The sequence below is a fragment of the Dama dama genome, chromosome 27 (genome assembly GCF_033118175.1).
Source record: "Dama dama isolate Ldn47 chromosome 27, ASM3311817v1, whole genome shotgun sequence".
Classification (NCBI taxonomy): Eukaryota; Metazoa; Chordata; class Mammalia; order Artiodactyla; family Cervidae; genus Dama; species Dama dama.
The window spans coordinates 40084460-40103763 of record NC_083707.1 but is presented as its reverse complement, the minus strand read 5'-3'; the positions used below and the strand labels follow the sequence as shown (position 1 = coordinate 40103763).

The 19304-nt window shown below is 43.3% G+C and overlaps 1 protein-coding gene across 1 annotated transcript in view; it reads left to right on the top strand.

Annotated features, from left to right (window-relative positions):
* The window catches only part of L3MBTL4 (L3MBTL histone methyl-lysine binding protein 4), a 234929-nt gene that overhangs the window by 101486 nt on the left and 114139 nt on the right, over positions 1-19304 (top strand). The window contains 1 exon segment of the mRNA XM_061130916.1: positions 12955-13083. Coding sequence (XP_060986899.1) covers positions 12955-13083 — 129 coding nt within the window.

The following is a 19304-nucleotide window of genomic DNA, read 5'->3' as shown; positions in this document are numbered from 1 at the left end:
CAGGAAGGAAATCAAAGAATTCCATTTTCGTATTTTTTTTAAAAAAACAAAGATTTGCTTTGTGAAGTCAGTAGATTTGGTTTTTTTCCTAATAAATGGAATTGGGCTCAATTTTATGTGAATGTGCCAAAGGTGGAGGCTTTTAATCAAGAACCGCCAGGGAAGCAGAGGCTGTCGTCTTGTTCCCCACAGGTGCCTCGTCCCTGGCCATCGCTTCCTCTTCTGCCATTTCTACTACCCTTCTGCAGCTCCTCTCTCCTCTGGGAAGGGGTTTCTGCCCTTTCTTTAATGGCTGCCTGTTTACAAACTTCCGACTGAGGCCACATTGTGTCCCCTGGCCCGAGAAGACAAAGAGCCATCCCAAGGGGGTCTGACCTTCAAGCCATATCCGCAGGTTTCTGGGGGCCCCCGAGCCCATTCCCGCCTCCGCCTCCCCATCGGTCATGTTCTGAGCCTCCAAGGAGGCTGCTCCACGGTCCTGTCTCCTCATACCCTCTCCCCCTACCCTCACAAGCCTCCGTACTTCTCCTTCACAGGGAGACCGAATAAATGCAAAGAGGAATCACCCCGTCCTCAGTGGCCAGTCTCCTTCCCGCCCGGGTCTAGACATGTACTTGGAGCCTCTGCCTGCCTCGGTGGGAGAAACATCCCAGGTCCATTAGATCGTTCACTTTCCTGTTGTGTGAATTTAATCCGACATTAGATTACACACCTGTGTGTTTAGTTCTTTATCACGTTTTGCCGCTGGAATGTAAGCTCCTGATATGTGTGTTAGGCTCTCAGTCATGTCTGACTCTTTGTGACCCCATGGACTATAGCCCGCCAGGCTCCTCTGTCCATGGGATTCTCCAGGCAAGAATACTAGAGTGGGTTGCCATGCCCTCCTCCAGGGGATCTTCCCAACCCAGAGGTTGAACCCAGGTCTCCTGCATTGGCAGGTAGATTCTTTACTGTCTGAATTGTGGGGGAAGAACTTTTCTCTCTTGGTTTCCCAAGAACTCTCAATGTCCTTGTGTCTGTAGAGCAGCCCCAGTCCCTGGCATCTCACAGGAACCAAATAAACACTTGCTGAATGAACAGATGAATGAGGGTTGTAAATAAAAATGCACTGATAGGTTGTTTACTGGCAGTAAACTACTATTATTAAGGATCACTTATGACTCATTCCTTATCAAAACAAATGTGCATTAACCCTTGGCATTAACTGGATCTCCTCTACATAATCCCCCATAAAAGAGTAACTATCACACCACATGGGACATTGGATTTTAATTGGTGCTTCTGTGTTACTAATAGACTTTTAACAGGCAACACGGTAGCTATGAGCATAGCTAAGAATGATACAATATTTGAATAACTGAAAGCACGCATTATCTCATTATGTACGATGCTGTCTCCCTTGGAATATTGACACAGTGAGTCATGTCAGTGATAATGGTGTCGGGGAGGCAGAGCCCATCTCGAGGCCATTATGCTAGGAGCACGTGACTACTGGGGGCTGAGGATGGTAATGGATACATAATGGATAACGAATGGCTGGGATTCTGCACAGTGATGGTTGCTAGTGATTTCCTAGTAGTAAAACCTCCTTCTCTCAAAATAAATGTAACTTCAATGTTGAAAACTGTCAGCAGCATGAAGGGCCCCCATTGCTTTTGGGGGTGGCCCACTTCACTTGGCTTAAGCTTCTCCACCAGAAACCCGGGTCCATCTCTCTGCTTCTCAGGCACCGAGGCAAGCTGCTCTGACAGCCTGCACCATGTGACCCCCCCATCAATGTGTCAGCAGGGCCTTCCTCAACGAACACTCAACCCCATGCCCCAGACTGATGTACCTCGTGCATATCTTCTCCTTCGCTGGTCTCCACACTGATTATTTCTCACTTGCATCCAAGATTCTGGAATCAACAAGTCGTTTGTTCTGGTGCTTGGTAGTACCCTCAGGACACCTGCAGCCTGACTCCTGTGCGGTGCTCCCTCTCGTCCCCTTCACTCCTCCTTTGCTGGCTTTGGAGGCATCTCCCCAGCTGGGGTGCTGTCCGCTCTGTGCTCCTTCCTGCCAGACATTCTGAGGCTCTGCAGCCGCCCCAGTCAAGTGTTGCAGTGCAAGTTCAAAGATGTGCTTTGCTCCGATTGCTCTTCACAATTCATGTCACCACCTGTGAGCCAAGGCAGTGCTGGACCCAGGATTCCCTTCTGCTGAGGCTCACTGCAATGTCTCCATTTCCCTGGGTTCCAGAAACCACATTTATTAAAGAATAAGGTTTTCCCAGGTGTGGTGCTAGTGGTAAAGAATCCACCTGCCAATGCTGGAGATGCAAGAGATGCGGGTTTGATCCGTGGGTAGGGAAGATCCCCTGGAGGAGGAAATGGCAGCCCACTCCAGTATTCTTGTCTGGAGAATTCCATGGACAGAGGAGCCTGGTGGGCTACAGTCCATGGGGTCACAAAGAGTCAGACCAAGATTGAACAACTAACACACATTAATCTCTGTGTGACTGGGATGCACATACAAGAGGGATGTGTGATCCAGGGGGTGGGGGGAGGCTGAGGATGCTGTGGGCAGGGTGGGGCAGGAGTGCAGAGGACAGAGGAGCCATCCTCGGGCGGGGAAGCCGACCCCCTCAGCCCCTCGTCTGCCGACCTTCAGCATCCACCAACATGTATGACTCTGCTCTGGGTTGATTTGCAAAGTTTTTTAAAATTCCATTTTGTTTTTCTAGCACAGGAAAACCAGGCTTTATGGAATAGCTAATAAGGCCAATCAGATAAGCTGTAGGCATCTGCAGAAATTAAACTGAGAAGGAGGAGGAATTGAGTGGAATTTTAAGACTGTTTTCGCCTCAGCCACAAAATATTTTATCCCTAAAATAATGTTTTCATAATAAAAATAAATTTCAGCCATTTTTCAGCTGCAGAAATATTGTGAGGCTTTTCTGAGTTTGCTGTTTGCATATGTTTGCATTTGTTCCTCAAACAGTCAGGCTTGGCGTGATTGACTCATCCCAGGGGATCTGCCCAAACAGATTACGGGGTCACAGGACTCTCTGCCCTGCTCTCAGACCCGGGCGACCCTAGCACCAGAGAGGAAACCCTGGCAGGTCGGTCAGCTCAGCATTACTGGGTAATTATACAAGTAGGTAACCCGGCACCTGGTGGAGGTGAGGTGTTAGCCAGTCCATCTCTGGGGTGCACAGGTTCCGGGGTTCCACACTTCAGGTGAGGTGACGGGAGTTCTGAGGCTGGACGGAAACCTGCCTCCCTTCCCTGGACCACCCACCGCTGAGCCTGGACCCTCTTCTGCAGGTCAGGTGGGTTTGCTCTCAGTTGCCTAAACAAAGACAAAGCCTGCTTTTCCTGTGCTAGCAAAACAAAATGGAATTTTAAAGAATGCTTTGCAGACCAGCTCAGAGCAGACAGCATCACCATACATGTTGGTGGACACTGACCTTGGAGGTTGGTGGACGAGACCCACAGACCACAGTGTCTCCCCTGCCCCACGCTGGGAGGAGCAGCCGCTCTGCTGGGGCAACGAGGGCTTCGCTCACCTGCCCACCTAGAGCGAAGTGACTGGAGTTTCTCGGCGCTTCTAGCTGCCTGTGTCAGATGCATCTTTATTGCAGATGTCCTGTCTGGGGGCCTCTGTCTTCCTTACTGGTCCTCCGGTGCTCTTTGTCTTGGCAGCTCCAGGCTAAGAACCACAGAGCATCAAGTGGAGAATCAGAGACCTTCCTGTTAGATGCCCTGCTCTGGCTGGGATATTATTCGGGCCATATAGCATGTGGGCTGTCATCGCTCCATGGGCCTCTTCCCACTGTGCCTGCTTTTAAGCTAGTGATGACTCTGATGCCATAGTTGTCCCTTTACTGAAAAAAATATGGCTAAGTAGACTATAGATCATCTATTAAGGGCTAAGATCCTTAGTAACACTATTAAAATATTAAATATTTACATTAAAATTTCAATATTAATTATATTGCAAGTGAATACTGGAGTGGATTGCCATTCCCTTCTCCAGGGGATCTTCCTGACTCGGGGATCTGACCCAGGTCTTCTTCATTGCAGGCAGATTCTTTACATTTGAGCCACCAGGGAAAGTGTTAGTCACTCAGTTGTGTCCAACTGTTTGTGACCCTATGGACTGTAGCCTTCCAAGCTCTTCTGTACATGGAATTCTCCAGGCAAGAATATTGGACTGAGTTGCTATTCCTTCTCCAGGGGAATCTTCCTGACCCAGGGATCAAACCCAGATCTCCTATATTGCAGGCAGATTCTTTACCATCTGGGCCACTAGGGAAGCCCAAGAATACTGGAGTGGGTAGCCTATCCCTTCTCTAGGGAAACCTCCTGCCTAGGAACCAAACCAGACTCTCCTGCATTGCAGGCAGATTCTTTCCCAGCTGAGCTACCCGGAAAGCCCATATAAGTATAAACATAATCATATGTATGATTATATTAAAATATATTTGTATATGATCATAAACATAATGTAAAATATAATTAGTTACTTATTAAGGATGATCTGTGTGGATGTTGGCAGAACTGGTATATTATCTGAATGAAGGCCAACAGTTGCTGATTTCAGATTTCAGAACCAAGGCTTTCAAGGTAGAAAAGTGGGAGAAAGGCAAGAAATGAATGCTGCTGCTGCTGCTAAGTCACTTCAGTCGTGTCTGACTCTGTGCGACCCCACAGACGGCAGCCCACCAGGCTCCCCCGTCCCTGGGATTCTCCAGGCAAGAACACTGGAGTGGGTTGCCATTTCCTTCTCCAGTGCGTGAAAGTGAAAAGTGAAAGTGAAGTCTCTCAGTCATGTCTGACTCTTAGCGACCCCATGGATTGCAGCCTACCAGGCTCCTCCGTCCGTGGGATTTTCCAGGCAAGAATACTGGAGTGGGTTGCCATTGCCTTCTCCAAGAAATGAATGGATAGGCCTAAATATTCAGGAACACATGAACTGAAACACTGGAAATAGTTTCTGATTGGCAATGATGATTTCTTTGGATTTTTATCTAAAATAAACCAGAAAACTAGCTTGAGATGATTAGATATTTGTATTATACTTTATTTTACATTATGTTAAGCTGTGTGACCTGCGGAATTTTAGAGGATAAATAGCTTGTGAATTTTTTTTTTTTTCCTGTACCAAGAACCCCGTGGGCAACTAAGGTATTTTCAACAGACATAATTTAGATTCCTGATATTGACTTACAAACAAATACATAAGGAAACATGAGCAAACATGTTAATTGCAAACATTCATTCTCCTCCATTGCTTGAAAGTTATGCACTGGCTTGAACATGTTTTATTTTCTCCAGAAATGTGATCCATTTTCAGAACACATTGTTGTGACTGAGCTAATCACTCAGTTATACATGGAAAGAGGAGAAGTCTCCTGCAGTCAGCTAGATGGATTACTTGTTTCAGAGAGAGCGATGTGTAGAAATATGAGAAAGTTGTAGAGAACTTTAAATTCGTAACACAGCCCATCTTTAAAAACTTTGTTTATATCTTTATCAAAGCTACTCATATAGGAAGTGCAAAAAGTAACTCTCCTAGTTTTGTTATTGAACACTAGTCCCAAGACCTCCTTCTCCCACTCTTTGCACTCTACAGAGGCATCCACTGTCCATTACTGGAGCCAATCGTTACGGTATTTACCTGTGACTCCAAACATAGCCTTGTTCTGCACCGTCATGATGTGCTGTGGGATCCTTGCTGTGTAGACAGAGCCTCTTCCCTCCCCCACGCACTGCCTCCCCCATACATGCTCTTCCCTCCATCTGTCCCCTCAATATAGAGAGATCACAATTTTAGTTAAAACAATTTTTTTTTAAATCCATGACATGTTAGTCATCATAATCTAGAGGCTTATGTGTTCCCTTTTGTATCCCAAAGAATAAATGCCTGAGAAGAATTCCAAGCAACTTTCACATGTTTCAATATCATCTTACTCGAAGGGAAAAAAAGTGTTGGTAGCCCAGAGGTATGTCTATAGAATAAATGGATAAGGTTTTGGTTAAACTTAAATGGGCTCTTTATTTATTTTACTTTACAACATTGTATTGGTTTTGCCATACATTGACTTGAATCCGCCATGGGTGTACATGTGTTCCCCATCCCGAAACCCCCCTCCCAACTCCCTCCCCATCCCATACCTCTGGTTCATCCCAGTGCACCAGCCCCGAGCACCTAGCAATTCGTTTCACATGTGATAATTTACATGTTTCATTGACATTCTCCCATATCATCCTGTCCTTGCCCTCTCCCACAGAGTCCAAAAGACTGTTCAATACATCTGTGTCTCTCTTGCTGTCTTGCATACAAGGTTATCGTTACCATCTTTCTAAATTCCATATATATGCATTAGTATACTGTATTGGTGTTTTTCTTTCTGGCTTACTTCACTCTGTATAATAGGCTCCAATTTCATCCACCTCATTAGAACTGATTCAAATGAATTCTTTTTAATGGCTGAGTAATATTCCATGGTGTATATGTACCACAGCTTCCTTATCCATTCGTCTGCTGATGGGCATCTAGGTTGCTTCCATGTCCTGGCTATTATAAACAGTGCTGCGAAGAACATTGGGGTGCACGTGTCTCTTTCAGGTCTGGTTTCCTCAGTGTGTATGCCCAGCAGTGGGATTGCTGGGTCATATGGCAGTTCTATTTCCAGTTTTTTAAGGAATCTCCACACTGTTCTCCATAGCAGCTGTACTAGATTGCATTGCCACCAACAGTGTGAGAGGGTTCCCTTTTCTCCACACCCTCTCCAGCATTTATTGCTTGTAGACTTTTGGATAGCAGCCATTCTGACTGGCGTGTAGTGGTACCTCATTGTGGTTTTGATTTGCAGATGGGCTCTTTAGATGTGTTTGTTTAGTACTGTTTACATAACTTGAATGGCCATACCTGAATTTATACATTCACTTGTTTGTTCATTCATCCAACAAATAGAGTGTTAAAATGCTTCAACACATATACTCCAAATATTATCCAGTACTGGTGACAAAAAATATTAGAAGAAACATTCAGTTTCAAATTCCACATGGAAGGAACTTGGAAGTTGTCAGTCTGTTCTGACAACAAGGAAAAGTTGAACAGACTGAAAACCGACAGCTCTTCTTGGAATCAAAAGTGAGGTGCCCCCAAGATTGGAGAGACAGACAGGTGGACACTGGGCATCACGGCTCGCTGGAACAGAGTTGCTGAGCAGAAGCCAACCTGGGCTGGGCAGGAGGACCTGAACCGTAATTGATGGCTTACTGGAGGCTCAGAGTTCAAAGCTCCAGGGGACCAAGTTGTGGTGGGGGGCACTTAAAGTGTTATGAGATTTACCAATAGGAGCTAGGCGAAGTTTAACCAGGAGCTCAGCTGTTGTAAATCTAGGAGAAAACACCCATCACACATCTGACAGCAGAAGGGGCAGAGGAATCATTTGAAAGTGTATCAGGGTACTCCATCCTTCTTAACAGGGCTGCCTTTAGGGGAAGCTCCTTAACCAAAGCCCACCCTGCTGGGGCATTAGCAGAGCCTAACTGACTTAGGAGGGCGGATGGTTGTCATTCAGTCACTCAGTCGTGTCCTACTCTTTGCGACCCCAAGGACTATAGCCTGCCAGGCTCCTCTGTCCGAGAGATTTACCAGGCAAGAATACTGGAGTAGGTAGCCATTTGCTTGTCCAGGGGATCTTCCTGACTCAGGGACAGAATGCATGTCTCCTGCACCGGCAGGCGGGTTCTTTACCACTGAGCCATCAGGGAAGCCTGAGCCAGAATATATTGCAACAGAAATCTCCAAAACATTAGCAGGGAACCTGCAGCCAGAGCTGCTTCAGTGCTTAAAACTTTACAAATCTTAATGGCAGAGCTTTTGAAAATATTTATGTTAGTTATAACCGTAAACTCATTTTGAGAGAGTTTGTCCTCACACCACTTATGAAGGAGGTTTTTCTTCCTAAGACACTACCCACACATCTGGCCATGGAGCCCCAAGTTTGGCTGTTTCACGCCCAACTCTGATGAAATATTTAAAGATTTGTTAACCAAGATTAAAGCCCTGGGGATGCTGTTAGAAATTTGGCATTTTTATTTCTTGCAAGAATCCTTTGGCAAAAATATATCTTATGGGATAATCTAATTGTATTTGTTATAGCAGTAACTGTAGAAATAGAGAAGTAGAAACTTATGTAGACATATTTGTCAGAAATGGAGTCATTGAGAGTTGAATGTCCTCTGCATTAGGCCCTCCATCGGGTTTCTCTTGGACTCATTGTCTTACAAAATTAAAAAAAAAAAAGTCTATGGCCTTAAAAAAATTACATTTTAAAAATTGTTTTGGCTATAACTCTGAGTTTGATGGCAAATTCAGTTGATAAACAACTGTTCCATGGTATCCCCCTAAAGAGGCATTTCAAAGTTTTTATCCAGAACCCATCTTCAGAGTAATCTAGGACATGTAGTTTAAGAAAATGTGATTTCCAGGTATTATTCCTGATGTCCACTCCTCCAGCCCCAAATTCGAATCCTGATGGGGAAAGGGGACAGTTGGTACTTTGCTTATTACTAAAATTTGAAAACCACTGCCCAAGAAATACGATGAATTGGGCAGTGACCTTGACAAATGAAAGAATTTTAGATTGGCTATGGTGAAACTATTGGTTTTTTAATTTAATGACAAGTTGTTTTCCATAAAGTTGTGTTCCTTATTATAGGAACGAACTAGATAGGAGGTGAGGGAGCTGTATTTGTGAAGGAGGAGGTTAGCGGGGGAAGGGAATGGAGATGATCTCCCTGGAGTGGGAAGGAAGAAAGGAACGGAGGGGCTGATGGTTCCAAATACTGAGCAGTCGCTCCGGAGAGTCAAGGTTTTCAAATTCCCATCAGTTGCTTGGAAATGCACATTTCCTGCCCCCTGTGTATCTCAGTAGCTTCTTGTATCAGATGGAGCTATTACATGACAAGGGTAGTTTTTTAAAGTATAGAGTCTTTTGTTCTAATTCTTTTCCTTTGTGGTCCCTCGACATCAGTTCTTGCCTGGATAGACACAGATAGTATATAGCAAACCGATGAACTCAACATGGAATTAATGTTTCATGTGCAAAACTGGGGGTAGTTCTGAATGGCAGTCCTGTGTTATTTATTCCATGTTGCTTTGTTTTCATTATGAAAACACCATTTTATATTCTTATTAATTTGTGTTGGACTTTAGTTGCTTTACAAAGCTGTGTTATTTTCTGCTATAGAGCAGAGTGAATGAGCTTTGTGTATACATAGATCCCCGCTGTTTGCATTTCCTTCCCATTCAGGTCACCGAGCTTTGAGTAGAGTTCCCTGTGCTATACAGTAGGTCCTTGTTAGTTTTCTGTCTTATACATAGTATTCAGTAGTGTGGTATATATCAATACCAATCTCCCAGTTTATGGGAGATTGAATTCTGCCCTTGGTGTGTAAAAGAATTTGCCCTTGGTGTCTATAAGAATTTGTTCGCTACATCTGTGACTTTATTTCTGCTTTGCAAATACATTCATCTATACCATTTTTCAAGATTCCACATATAAGCCACATTATATGATATTCGTCTTTCTCCTTCTGACTTATTTCACTCTGGATGACAGTGTGTACTCTATCCATCCATGTCCCTGCAAATGGCAGAAAATGCCTTTTTTTTTAATTTTAAAAATGTAATTTCCCTCTACTCCGGTAGGTTCTTAGGTAGAGTGCTACCAGATAACCTCACAATTTTTATTTCTGGATGGTTCTCTCAGTAAACTCTTCTCAGCTTAAGTCTGGCTTTGCTATTTACTGGCTGTCTGATCCCTGCAAACCTCTTAAAAGGTTCCTTTCCATCATCCATGAAAACAAAGTATAGTGGTCATTAAACGAGAATGTGTGTGTGTGTGTGTGTATTACAACTGTGCCTGAAATGCAAAAGTTCACAGCAAAAGGACTCCCCTCGCCTTACCATGCATGCCTGTCCTTACATTGTGGGGTGTTTTGTGAAAATGTGGCACAAGCGTCCTAGTCCTGCCATGAACAGGTGTCTGGCCTCAGTCCTCTTCCTGCTTCTCCCATCTGGCCCCCAGCAGAGCCCTGCATCTTCGGAAGTAAGATTCACTGTGGTCTCATTAGCGTGAATAGTTATGAGTAATGGGTATTGGGATAATGTATGAAAACTCAGTTCTTCTTTCTAGAATGAAATTCAAGGCTAAGTCTCATTAACTGAAACCGTGTATTCATTTAAAGCTACATGGATTCAGGTACAGTAGAACCTCTTTCTAAATAAGTTCACATCATACATATAGGTGCTTATAATTCATTCACCACAAGCCTTTGAAATAGATTTGAGGCCTCTTAAATAAAATACACGTATCCAATAAGCCTGTTGAAATGGAAAGTAAAAATTTAAAAACCATATAGCAGGAACAAACAAGCATAATAGTTACTTAGGCTAATGAAATTATTGTGATTGAGCATTAAACTGAGCTCCACTGTTCCCCAATAAATAGCTGCTTATTATCCAACTGCCCAAAGGAACAGAGAGGGGTGATAATTACCATCATGCGTCTTATTTAGCTGACAGTTTTTGAGGCGTGGAGATGTGTGAGCCAAGGTGTCAGGAACCTTGGAGGCAGCCGGATGACTGAGGCAGGGACAGAATGCCTGGGTCCATGGGAAGCCCCCGATGTGGGATAGCAAATGGTGAGGCAAAGCAAGAAAGATGGTGCAAGTCCAGACAATCGTCAGCTTTGGAGTTGTGTGAAGGATTTGTCCTTGGATTATTTATGTGCCGATATAGTTCTTAAGTGTCTCAGTTATTTTACTGACCATTAATAACTAGTGCATATAGTGGTAATACCATCAGGAAGCTTCACTGTCTGTTTAAGGATAGGAACTTGAGACAGTGGCCAATTTCATTTTCCGACCTTTGTTTTTCAGTTCATCAAAATCTGGGCAAGAAGGGTCTATATATTTACTCCACTTTATGCAAACCCAAATATGTGAAAAATCATAAATGCATGAAATACAGTGCTGGAGATGATTTGGTTTTCAGAATGATTCTTCACTTTACAAAAGGACTCTTTGTAAATATTCTTAAACTGCCACTCTTCTTTAGTAACATGAAAATCTGGTTAGAATTTTTAAAATTGGATTTTCCTCCCAAGTTATGAAGATCCAAAGATATGAAAATATCTTTCATAAAGACATATATGGATACAGAATTTGGTTATAAATTCCAAGTTTAGATGGCCGTTGTGGGGAGGGGGCATCATATCACTGGACTAGAAAGGGCTATTTTAAATTTCTACTGTTTTCATCGTCAGTAATTATATACAGCCTTGGAAAGAGTAATTTAATATTTCTTAATGTAAATGTAAGGGGAAAATGTTGAATAGAGAACAGAAAAAATCATGTCTATCTGCTTTCAAAACATTTTTAGAGATATTTTCTTTTTACTTCTTCAGTTTTAGACCTAAATTCCGCATAGGATTCCCAGGTTTGGTCCAATAGCTATAGCTGAACTAGAAAGACTTAGCTCTCTTGCACACTGGATCTGGGAGCGTTTGGCCTGCCTTGTTTGTGTTTAGAGGTGGTTTCCTTGCTTTTGAAAGGCAAACTATTGCATTACAAAATTTAAAAAAGAAGGGCTTTTTAAAAATTGAGTATGGGTCACATTCATCTGTTTATTTGCATATCTAATAAAATTCTATTCTGTGTTGAACATAATAAATGATATAGTGTACAGAGTTGGGAGTATTTGTCTTGCTTTGAAAAGAATATTTTATCAGACAGTTGATTACTGGTGGTTCTTCTTCATCTTGTCGAGGCTTTATTTTAGCCTCTTTTAGAACTGGTCTGGAGTAACCGTTATCTAGGACGTGGTTCTAGCATGTGTCTTTTTGGTGGCTCAGTCAAATCCTCAAGGTGTTGCTGAGGTCCCTCCACTCTGGCTTCTCTGTTCTCCAGCGGTGTGTCCTCCAGTTTGAGTGAAAGTCGCTCAGTCGCGTCTGACTCTTTGTGACCCCATGGACTGCAGCCCACCAGGCTCCTCTGTCTGTGGAATTCTCCAGGCAAGAATACTGGAGTGGGTTGCCATGCCCTCCTCCAGGGGATCTTCCCAACCCAGGGATCAAACCCAGGTCTCCCGCGTTGCCTGCGATTCTTTTCCATCTGAGCCCTATCTTTGTCTTCTTCTCAGCTCTGTTTCAGCTGCTGTCCACCAAGTCTCACCTCACACATGTGCAGTCCGGCCATTGGCCAAGGTCCTGTGAGTAACCCATGTAGACTCTGGGGTCCCCTTCTCGGAGCTCTGTCCTCGCTGGTCTTTGTCCTCCCATCTCCAGTTGCATCCTCAGCTCTGAACGAACGGCGATCTTTTCTCCTCAGCGCAAACTGACTACTTTCCAGAATTGTCCTTTCATAGCTGTTAGAATCACTCTTTATTAGGATCACTCTTAATCCGTCTACCTCATAGCACATATTGTTTCGCTTTCTTTGCCTCTTTGGATCCAATGGCTCCATCTCTCTTCGTTTCTCAGGATATCAAGATTTATTGCTTCCTTTTACCCCATGCATTTCCTGTCAGCTTGAGGTTTATTCTGGTGTCCGATGGTGACTCTCACTGTTTGCAGTGGCTGCAGGACAGGAAGTGTTCTTTGAAAAATATCATAGAATTTCTAGTTGGGAAAACAGATGGGTCCTACCCTTTCAAGTTCTATTCAATCCTTGACAGTTCTTTTTTTTTTTAATGTGACAACTTCTTTAATTTCTTGGAAAAACTGGTGCAACCGCCTTTGGTGGCTAGATCAGAAAGCTGTTTCATAGCACGCTTTCAGTATTGTTTCAGCATGTGAGATTATAACAATTTTAATCTCAACTTCAGAGGTCTGTTTTCTCATATTTTGACACAGGCGTAGTGGTATACTGATGACCAAGGACTAATTTCCAACAGGTTCATTTTGGTGGCTGGGACCACAAATACTACTGCTGGGTGGATGCAGATAGCCCTGACCTTCACCCCATTGCATGGTGTGATATCACAGGTCATCCCCTGGAAGTGCCACGTCGTGCATATCTTGCTGTTCGTGTTGTTGGTTTTTAAAGACTTAGCCTGAAGATTATCTCAGTGCTGTTTTTTCATGTCATTGTAGGTGTTTTAAAGCTCAATATCACATAGGTGAATTGATTAACTGGTATTATAGCGACACTGAAAGCCAGTTATTCATAATTAAGCCTTAAAAGACATGCCTTGTATAAATGAAGAGTTATCGTCATTAAGGAATTATTTTGATAATGCAGTCTAGAAGAATCTTTGTTTTCCACATTTTAGTCGGGGAAAACTGAGCTAGGTCTAAATTCATCTGGGATCAAACCAGGTCTCACGTCTCCTGCATTGGCAGGCAGATTCTTTACCACTAGTGCCACCTGGGAAGCCCTTTGTTTGGATTAATTATTATTGATGTAGTTTATTATAGGTTTCCTGATTAACCTTATGTTTTATAATTATTCAAATCTGCATTATTAGTCTTAGTTTTAAATACCTAGACTTTAAGACATACTCGTAGTTCTACACACAACACACACACACACACATATGTATATATATATGTATCATCTACACCCCCATTGTTAAAGCAAAAATACATACAGATACACACACACATAATCCTACTCCAGCATTTCTTTTCTTTTTTTTTTTTTTTCATTTATTTTTATTAGTTGGAGGCTAATTACTTCACAACATTGCAGTGGGTTTTGTCATACATTGACATGAATCAGCCATGGAGTTACATGTATTCCCCATCCTGATCCCCCCTCCCACCTCCCTCTCCACCTGATTCCTCTGGGTTTTCCCAGTGCACCAGGCCCGAGCACTTGTCTCATGCATCCCACCTGGGCTGGTGATCTGTTTCACTATAGATAATATACATGCTGTTCTCTCGAAACATCCCACCCTCGCCTTCTCCCACAGAGTCCAAAAGTCTGTTCTGTACATCTGTGTCTCTTTTTCTGTTTTGCATATAGGGTTATCATTACCATCTTTCTAAATTCTATATATATGTGTTAGTATGCTGTAATGTTCTTTATCTTTCTGGCTTACTTCACTCTGTATAATGGGCTCCATTTTCATCCATCTCATTAGAACTGATTCAAATGAATTCTTTTTAATGGCTGAGTAATATTCCATGGTGTATATGTACCACAGCTTCCTTATCCATTCGTCTGCTGATGGGCATCTAGGTTGCTTCCATGTCCTGGCTATTATAAACAGTGCTGCCAGCATTTATTTTCTTACTTATTTATCACAGAATCTTTTTACACTGGAAAGTAGAGATAATTCTTTGGTCTGAGTCCTACAGAAAAGCAAAATTTGAGGGTCTAGCATCGATATTGCAACACCTTCTTTACTATCTTGTCTTGTTTCTTTGCCATAATATTAATAGTCTGTGTAAAATTGAAATCTAACCTTTTACCAGCATCTTTCAACTCAAGACTCCTGTGCCCATACCAGGCCAGTCATGGTCTGTCCTCTGCTAACCTCTTGCCCTACCCTTCTGCCACTTCAACCAAGAACAGAATTACTTCATTTATACGTAACAGGTTTACTCATAGTGCCTTGAACGTTGGCCTTACAAGATTCTGACGACAGTACGTCACCTTTCTGTCCATTGCTCTCTTTGCTTCATTTTCAGAAAGTCACACCCCACAGTCAGTGCCTGAGGACTGAGGAGATGGCAGGATTGCTTGCTCTGTAGCTTGGACCACATGTAGCATCTTCACTCTTGTGCCATCTCTTGTGAGTGTACTTGTACAAACAGCCACATCAAATCATCTTTTACCACCCATGCTATTTTAAGTCAAAGCATTTACTCATATAACTCAAACCAAGTTTGTAAGTCCAATATCTTTGATAATCCGATCTAAGTAATTATGTTTTGTAAGTAGATCTATAAAGCCAAACCCAGCATCTTATCATATATGAACAAAGTCATCTTAGCAATATTAATTTTCTTATATTTTAGATGTTTTAACTTTCAGACATTGTACTCTGTAGTTTTACTTTAGTTGTATTTATATAATTCATCAGTTGCCTTCAGTACTTTATATAATATGATAGCCTTATTGATCAAATGCTGCAAAAGACTATTCAACATTTAGGACTTGGAAAAGGACTTAGAAATCATCTAATCTACCTTGTTATTTGGTGGAGGCAGAACCTGACTTGCACTTTATCTGTTTTATTGATTTATTCTAGTGAATTTTTATAAAAGGTACAGCAGCAGGTCATCTATGAGGGGCATTCTGTGAAAATAAGAGCAATCAAAGAAAATATGAGGTATACACTTTTTATATCTGTTCTTCTCATCTGTTTTTCTTTATGAATATTTTCCTTTGACCCTTTTTCAACAGATCTGTAGCTCAGAATTATAATACATGCCTTGGAAACAAAGGAATAGAAAATCGAAAGAAAGTATATATATTTTTCTTCCTTCAGTGACTTCCTAATTTATGTTTGCAGGATCTGCAGTTTAGAAGTACAAGAAGTATAATAAAATTGCTGCTTATGAACAAGTAAAACTAAATGCAGATTGCTACCATGGTTTTGAAGACAGAGCAGATGGGCCAGTCCAGCCAGGCTCCTAGAAGGGTGTTGACCTGAATTCAGGAGCTCATGAGGGGCCTGGACCAGCGGAGGGACAGTGGTGGCCTCTAAAGGTGGAGAGGCCACAAGAAAGCACATGTCGGATTTGTTGGTCTTCATGCAGATCTTATTAGAATCAATTAAAATTTTGTTTTTTTAAATGAGTTTGTATCTGTTCTTCCAGTGCCATTTCATCAGCGTCTTCATTCTCACTGCAGAACCCAAGCCAAGATGTATTGCACGTGATGACTCCACACTTCTGTGGGAATCCTTGTGCAGTACGTTTTGGCCAAGACTATGATATTTAGTAACCCATGGTATTCCATCACGAAAACTCTTAAAAAGGTAACTATGAAAAGCCTCTTGAGAGAGAAACTTGAATGTCCCCACTCAGCCAAGAGAAACTTGAATGTCTCCACTCAGCCAGGAAGAGTGCCAGCTTATGTGGCCAAGTGACCTCCTCTTAGCCTCCATTACTGGCCAGGTGCTAACCAACACTTCACCTGTGCCCACTGCCGCGTTGAGATCTCCTTTCCTCAGGCCAGGAGGGCACAGTTTGCCTGTTTTAGCTGATGTATAATCCTTCAGGGTAGATTTTTTTCTACACATAGAATCAAAATTAAATACTTAAGAGTTAGCACTGAGGTGTCAGGATCTTTTTTCTTGTGCTTTGCATGCCCTAAATGTCCTTAAAAAGATAAAAATATCAGGACCACATCAGACAGCTACAGGATTGCCTCTTGGCAGTATTTTTAGTCATAGCATTGGGAAACTGAAATCCCAATCACATTTGATGCTAAATTTATTTAAATAGAGGTTGTTTCTTTTATTACATTATTGCGTGCTAAGTCGCTTCAGTCATATCCAACTCTTAGGGACCCTGTAGACTGTAGCCTGTCAGGCTCCTCCTGAGATTCTCCAGGCAAGAATACTGGAGTGAGTTGCCATTTCCTCCTCCAGGGGATCTTCCCGACCCAAGGATTGAACCCATATCTCTTATGTCTACTGCATTTGCAGTTGGGTTATTTATTGCTAGCACCACCTGGGAAGCCCAAGGGAAAGTGTTAGTCAGTTGTGTCTGACTCTTTGTGACCCCATGGACTGTAGCCCACCCGGCTCCTCTGTCCATGGGATTCTCCAGGCAAGAATACTGGAGTGGGTAGCCATTCCCTTTCTCCAGGGTATCTTCCCAATCCAGGAATCTAATCCAGGTCTCCCACATTGCAGGCAGATTCTTTACCACCTGAGCCACCAGGAAAGCCTGCAAATTACCCACTCCACCAGGCAATGGGATGCCTGATATTTTTTGCATTGGAAATTAACTGAGCTTGAGAAGCAAGATGGTGGACTTTGGAATTAGGGAAGCTTGGGTTAAATTTCCATTCTGCTCTGATGCCTGTGGCTTTGGGCAGGTTTCTTCACCTGTGGGACTCGCAGGCTTGTGAGATTAAGTACCTGAACCACCTTACTGCCTGCCGCTGGCTGTCTGGGCTCAGCAGCCCTGCAGGATGGAATGGGCAGGTGAAGAGTACAAGCACATTTGCTTCCTAGACTGCCGTTTCTCTTCATTGATCCAGAAAATTGGGAGTTGACTTGACTGCCTACAACTTAAAACAACCAGTCTGGTTTTTTCCTTGTTATGATTGAACTGTCCATAAAGGGGTCGCTGATGTCTCAGCGAATGTGGAATAACATGTAGGACTGTTCCAAACACTGAGAGTGATTGACATAGACTTGAGATAAGCAGGCCCTGTAAGCCCCATGAAACTAAGCATGAAAGAGCTTTGCTGTTCTTTAAAATAAAAATTGGAATACTCTTTGTACCCAATTCCAATGTGCATGTGAATTTTTTTCCCCACACCAGCTGGGTGTCCCACGGTCCAGTTCAAATCTGACACTTGTCAACTTAAAAAAGTACCCAACATGAGAGCTGTGAGTTAAGGTTTATTTGGGGCAAAATGCAGACTGCAGCCCTGGAGACAGCACCTCAGATAGCTATGAGAGGCTGTTCCAAAGAGGTGGAGGAAAGGACAATGTAGACGTGATCTTGGTGAAGGGGGTGTATATGCAATCAAGCACTTATCTTTTGGGAGAAAGTTTCTTCCAATCTCATGAAGCTTCTGTTAGTCACGAGAAACAGTTGACACCATGAAGGATTTTAGAGCTTTTCTAGATACAAGGAGATACAAGAATTGGGCTCATAAAATGAGCTCCTGAGAATATCCAATTATCTGAAGACCAGTCCTACCAGGTTTTCCTGGAGCACAGAGCAACTTGTTTCTTCTCTCCACCCTGAACTCCTTTCAGGGTGTGTTGAAGGTCAGCAGCAGCAGCACAAGATTTAATGCTGGTAGAGGTAGATGGCAAATGCACGTGGCAAGTGCCAATTTGCAGTTGACATGCTGTCTACTGGAGGTGGTGGCTCAGTCCTACATTACTGCTTCCCCTACTCCAGCATCCTCATCCCCAGTTCTCACAGGGGTCGCAAGTCCAGGGTGTCACGTGTGCTTCTGAGGGACTGGCTATGAATTTGGAGGTTCCAACTGTCCTCTCCTTAGGTTTGATTAATTTGCTAGCATGGTTCATAGAACTGAGAAAACTTTTACTCATCCAATCACTGGTTTATTATAAAAGGATATATCTGGGGAGCAGCGGGTGAAAGAGATGCTTAGGGTGAGGTCTGGGGAGAGCCATGGAGCTTCCCTGCCCTTCCCAAAACCCCCTCTCCCACAGATTCCATGGGGGTTCACCAACCTGGCCATGCTTTGGGGACTTTTCAGGGGTTTCATTACAGAGGTGCTGCAATTCAGTCCTTGGCTACTGGAGCTTGAGTTCAGTCTCTGCTCCTCTCCCCTCTCTGGGGTCAGGAGTTGGGACTGGGCAGGACTGGAAGCTCCAAACCTCTGATCAGCGGTTGCTTCTCCTGACACCCAGCCCCCATTCTGTGGTGCTTTGCACAGTCACATCATTAATGTAATAAAGTAAAGTGAAGTGAAGTGAAAGTCTCTCAGTCTTGTCCGACTCTTTGCGACCCTGTGGACTATACAGTCCGTGGAATTCTCCAGGCCAGAATACTGGAGTGGGGAGCTTTTCCCTTCTCCAGGGGATCTTCCCAACCCAGGTCTCCCGCACTGCAGGTGAATTCTTTACCAGCTGAGCTGCATAAGACCCCTGAAATTCCAAAGGTCTTAGGAGCTCTGGGCCAGGACAGAGGTGAAGACTACATCTATTTGTTGTTGTTATTCAGTCACTCAGTTGTGTCTGACTCTTTGCAACCCCAAGGACTGCAGCACGCCAGCCTTCCCTGTCCTTCAGTATGTCCTGGAGTTTGCTCAAACTCATGTCCATTGAATCGATGATGCCATCCAACCATCTCATCCTCTGTCACCCCCTTGTCCTCCTGCCCTCAATAAGCAACAGGATTTTTTCCAATGAGTTGGCTTTTCACATCAGGTGGCCAAAGTATTGGAGCTTCAGCTTCAGCATCAGTCCTTCCAATGAATATTCAAGGTTGATTTCCTTTTGGATTAACTGGTTTGATCTCCTTGCTGTCCAAGGGACTCTCAAAAGTCCTCTCCAGCACCACAGTTTGAAAGCATCAGTTCTTCAGCATCCAGTCTTCTTTATGGTCCAACTCTCACATCTGTACATGACTACTG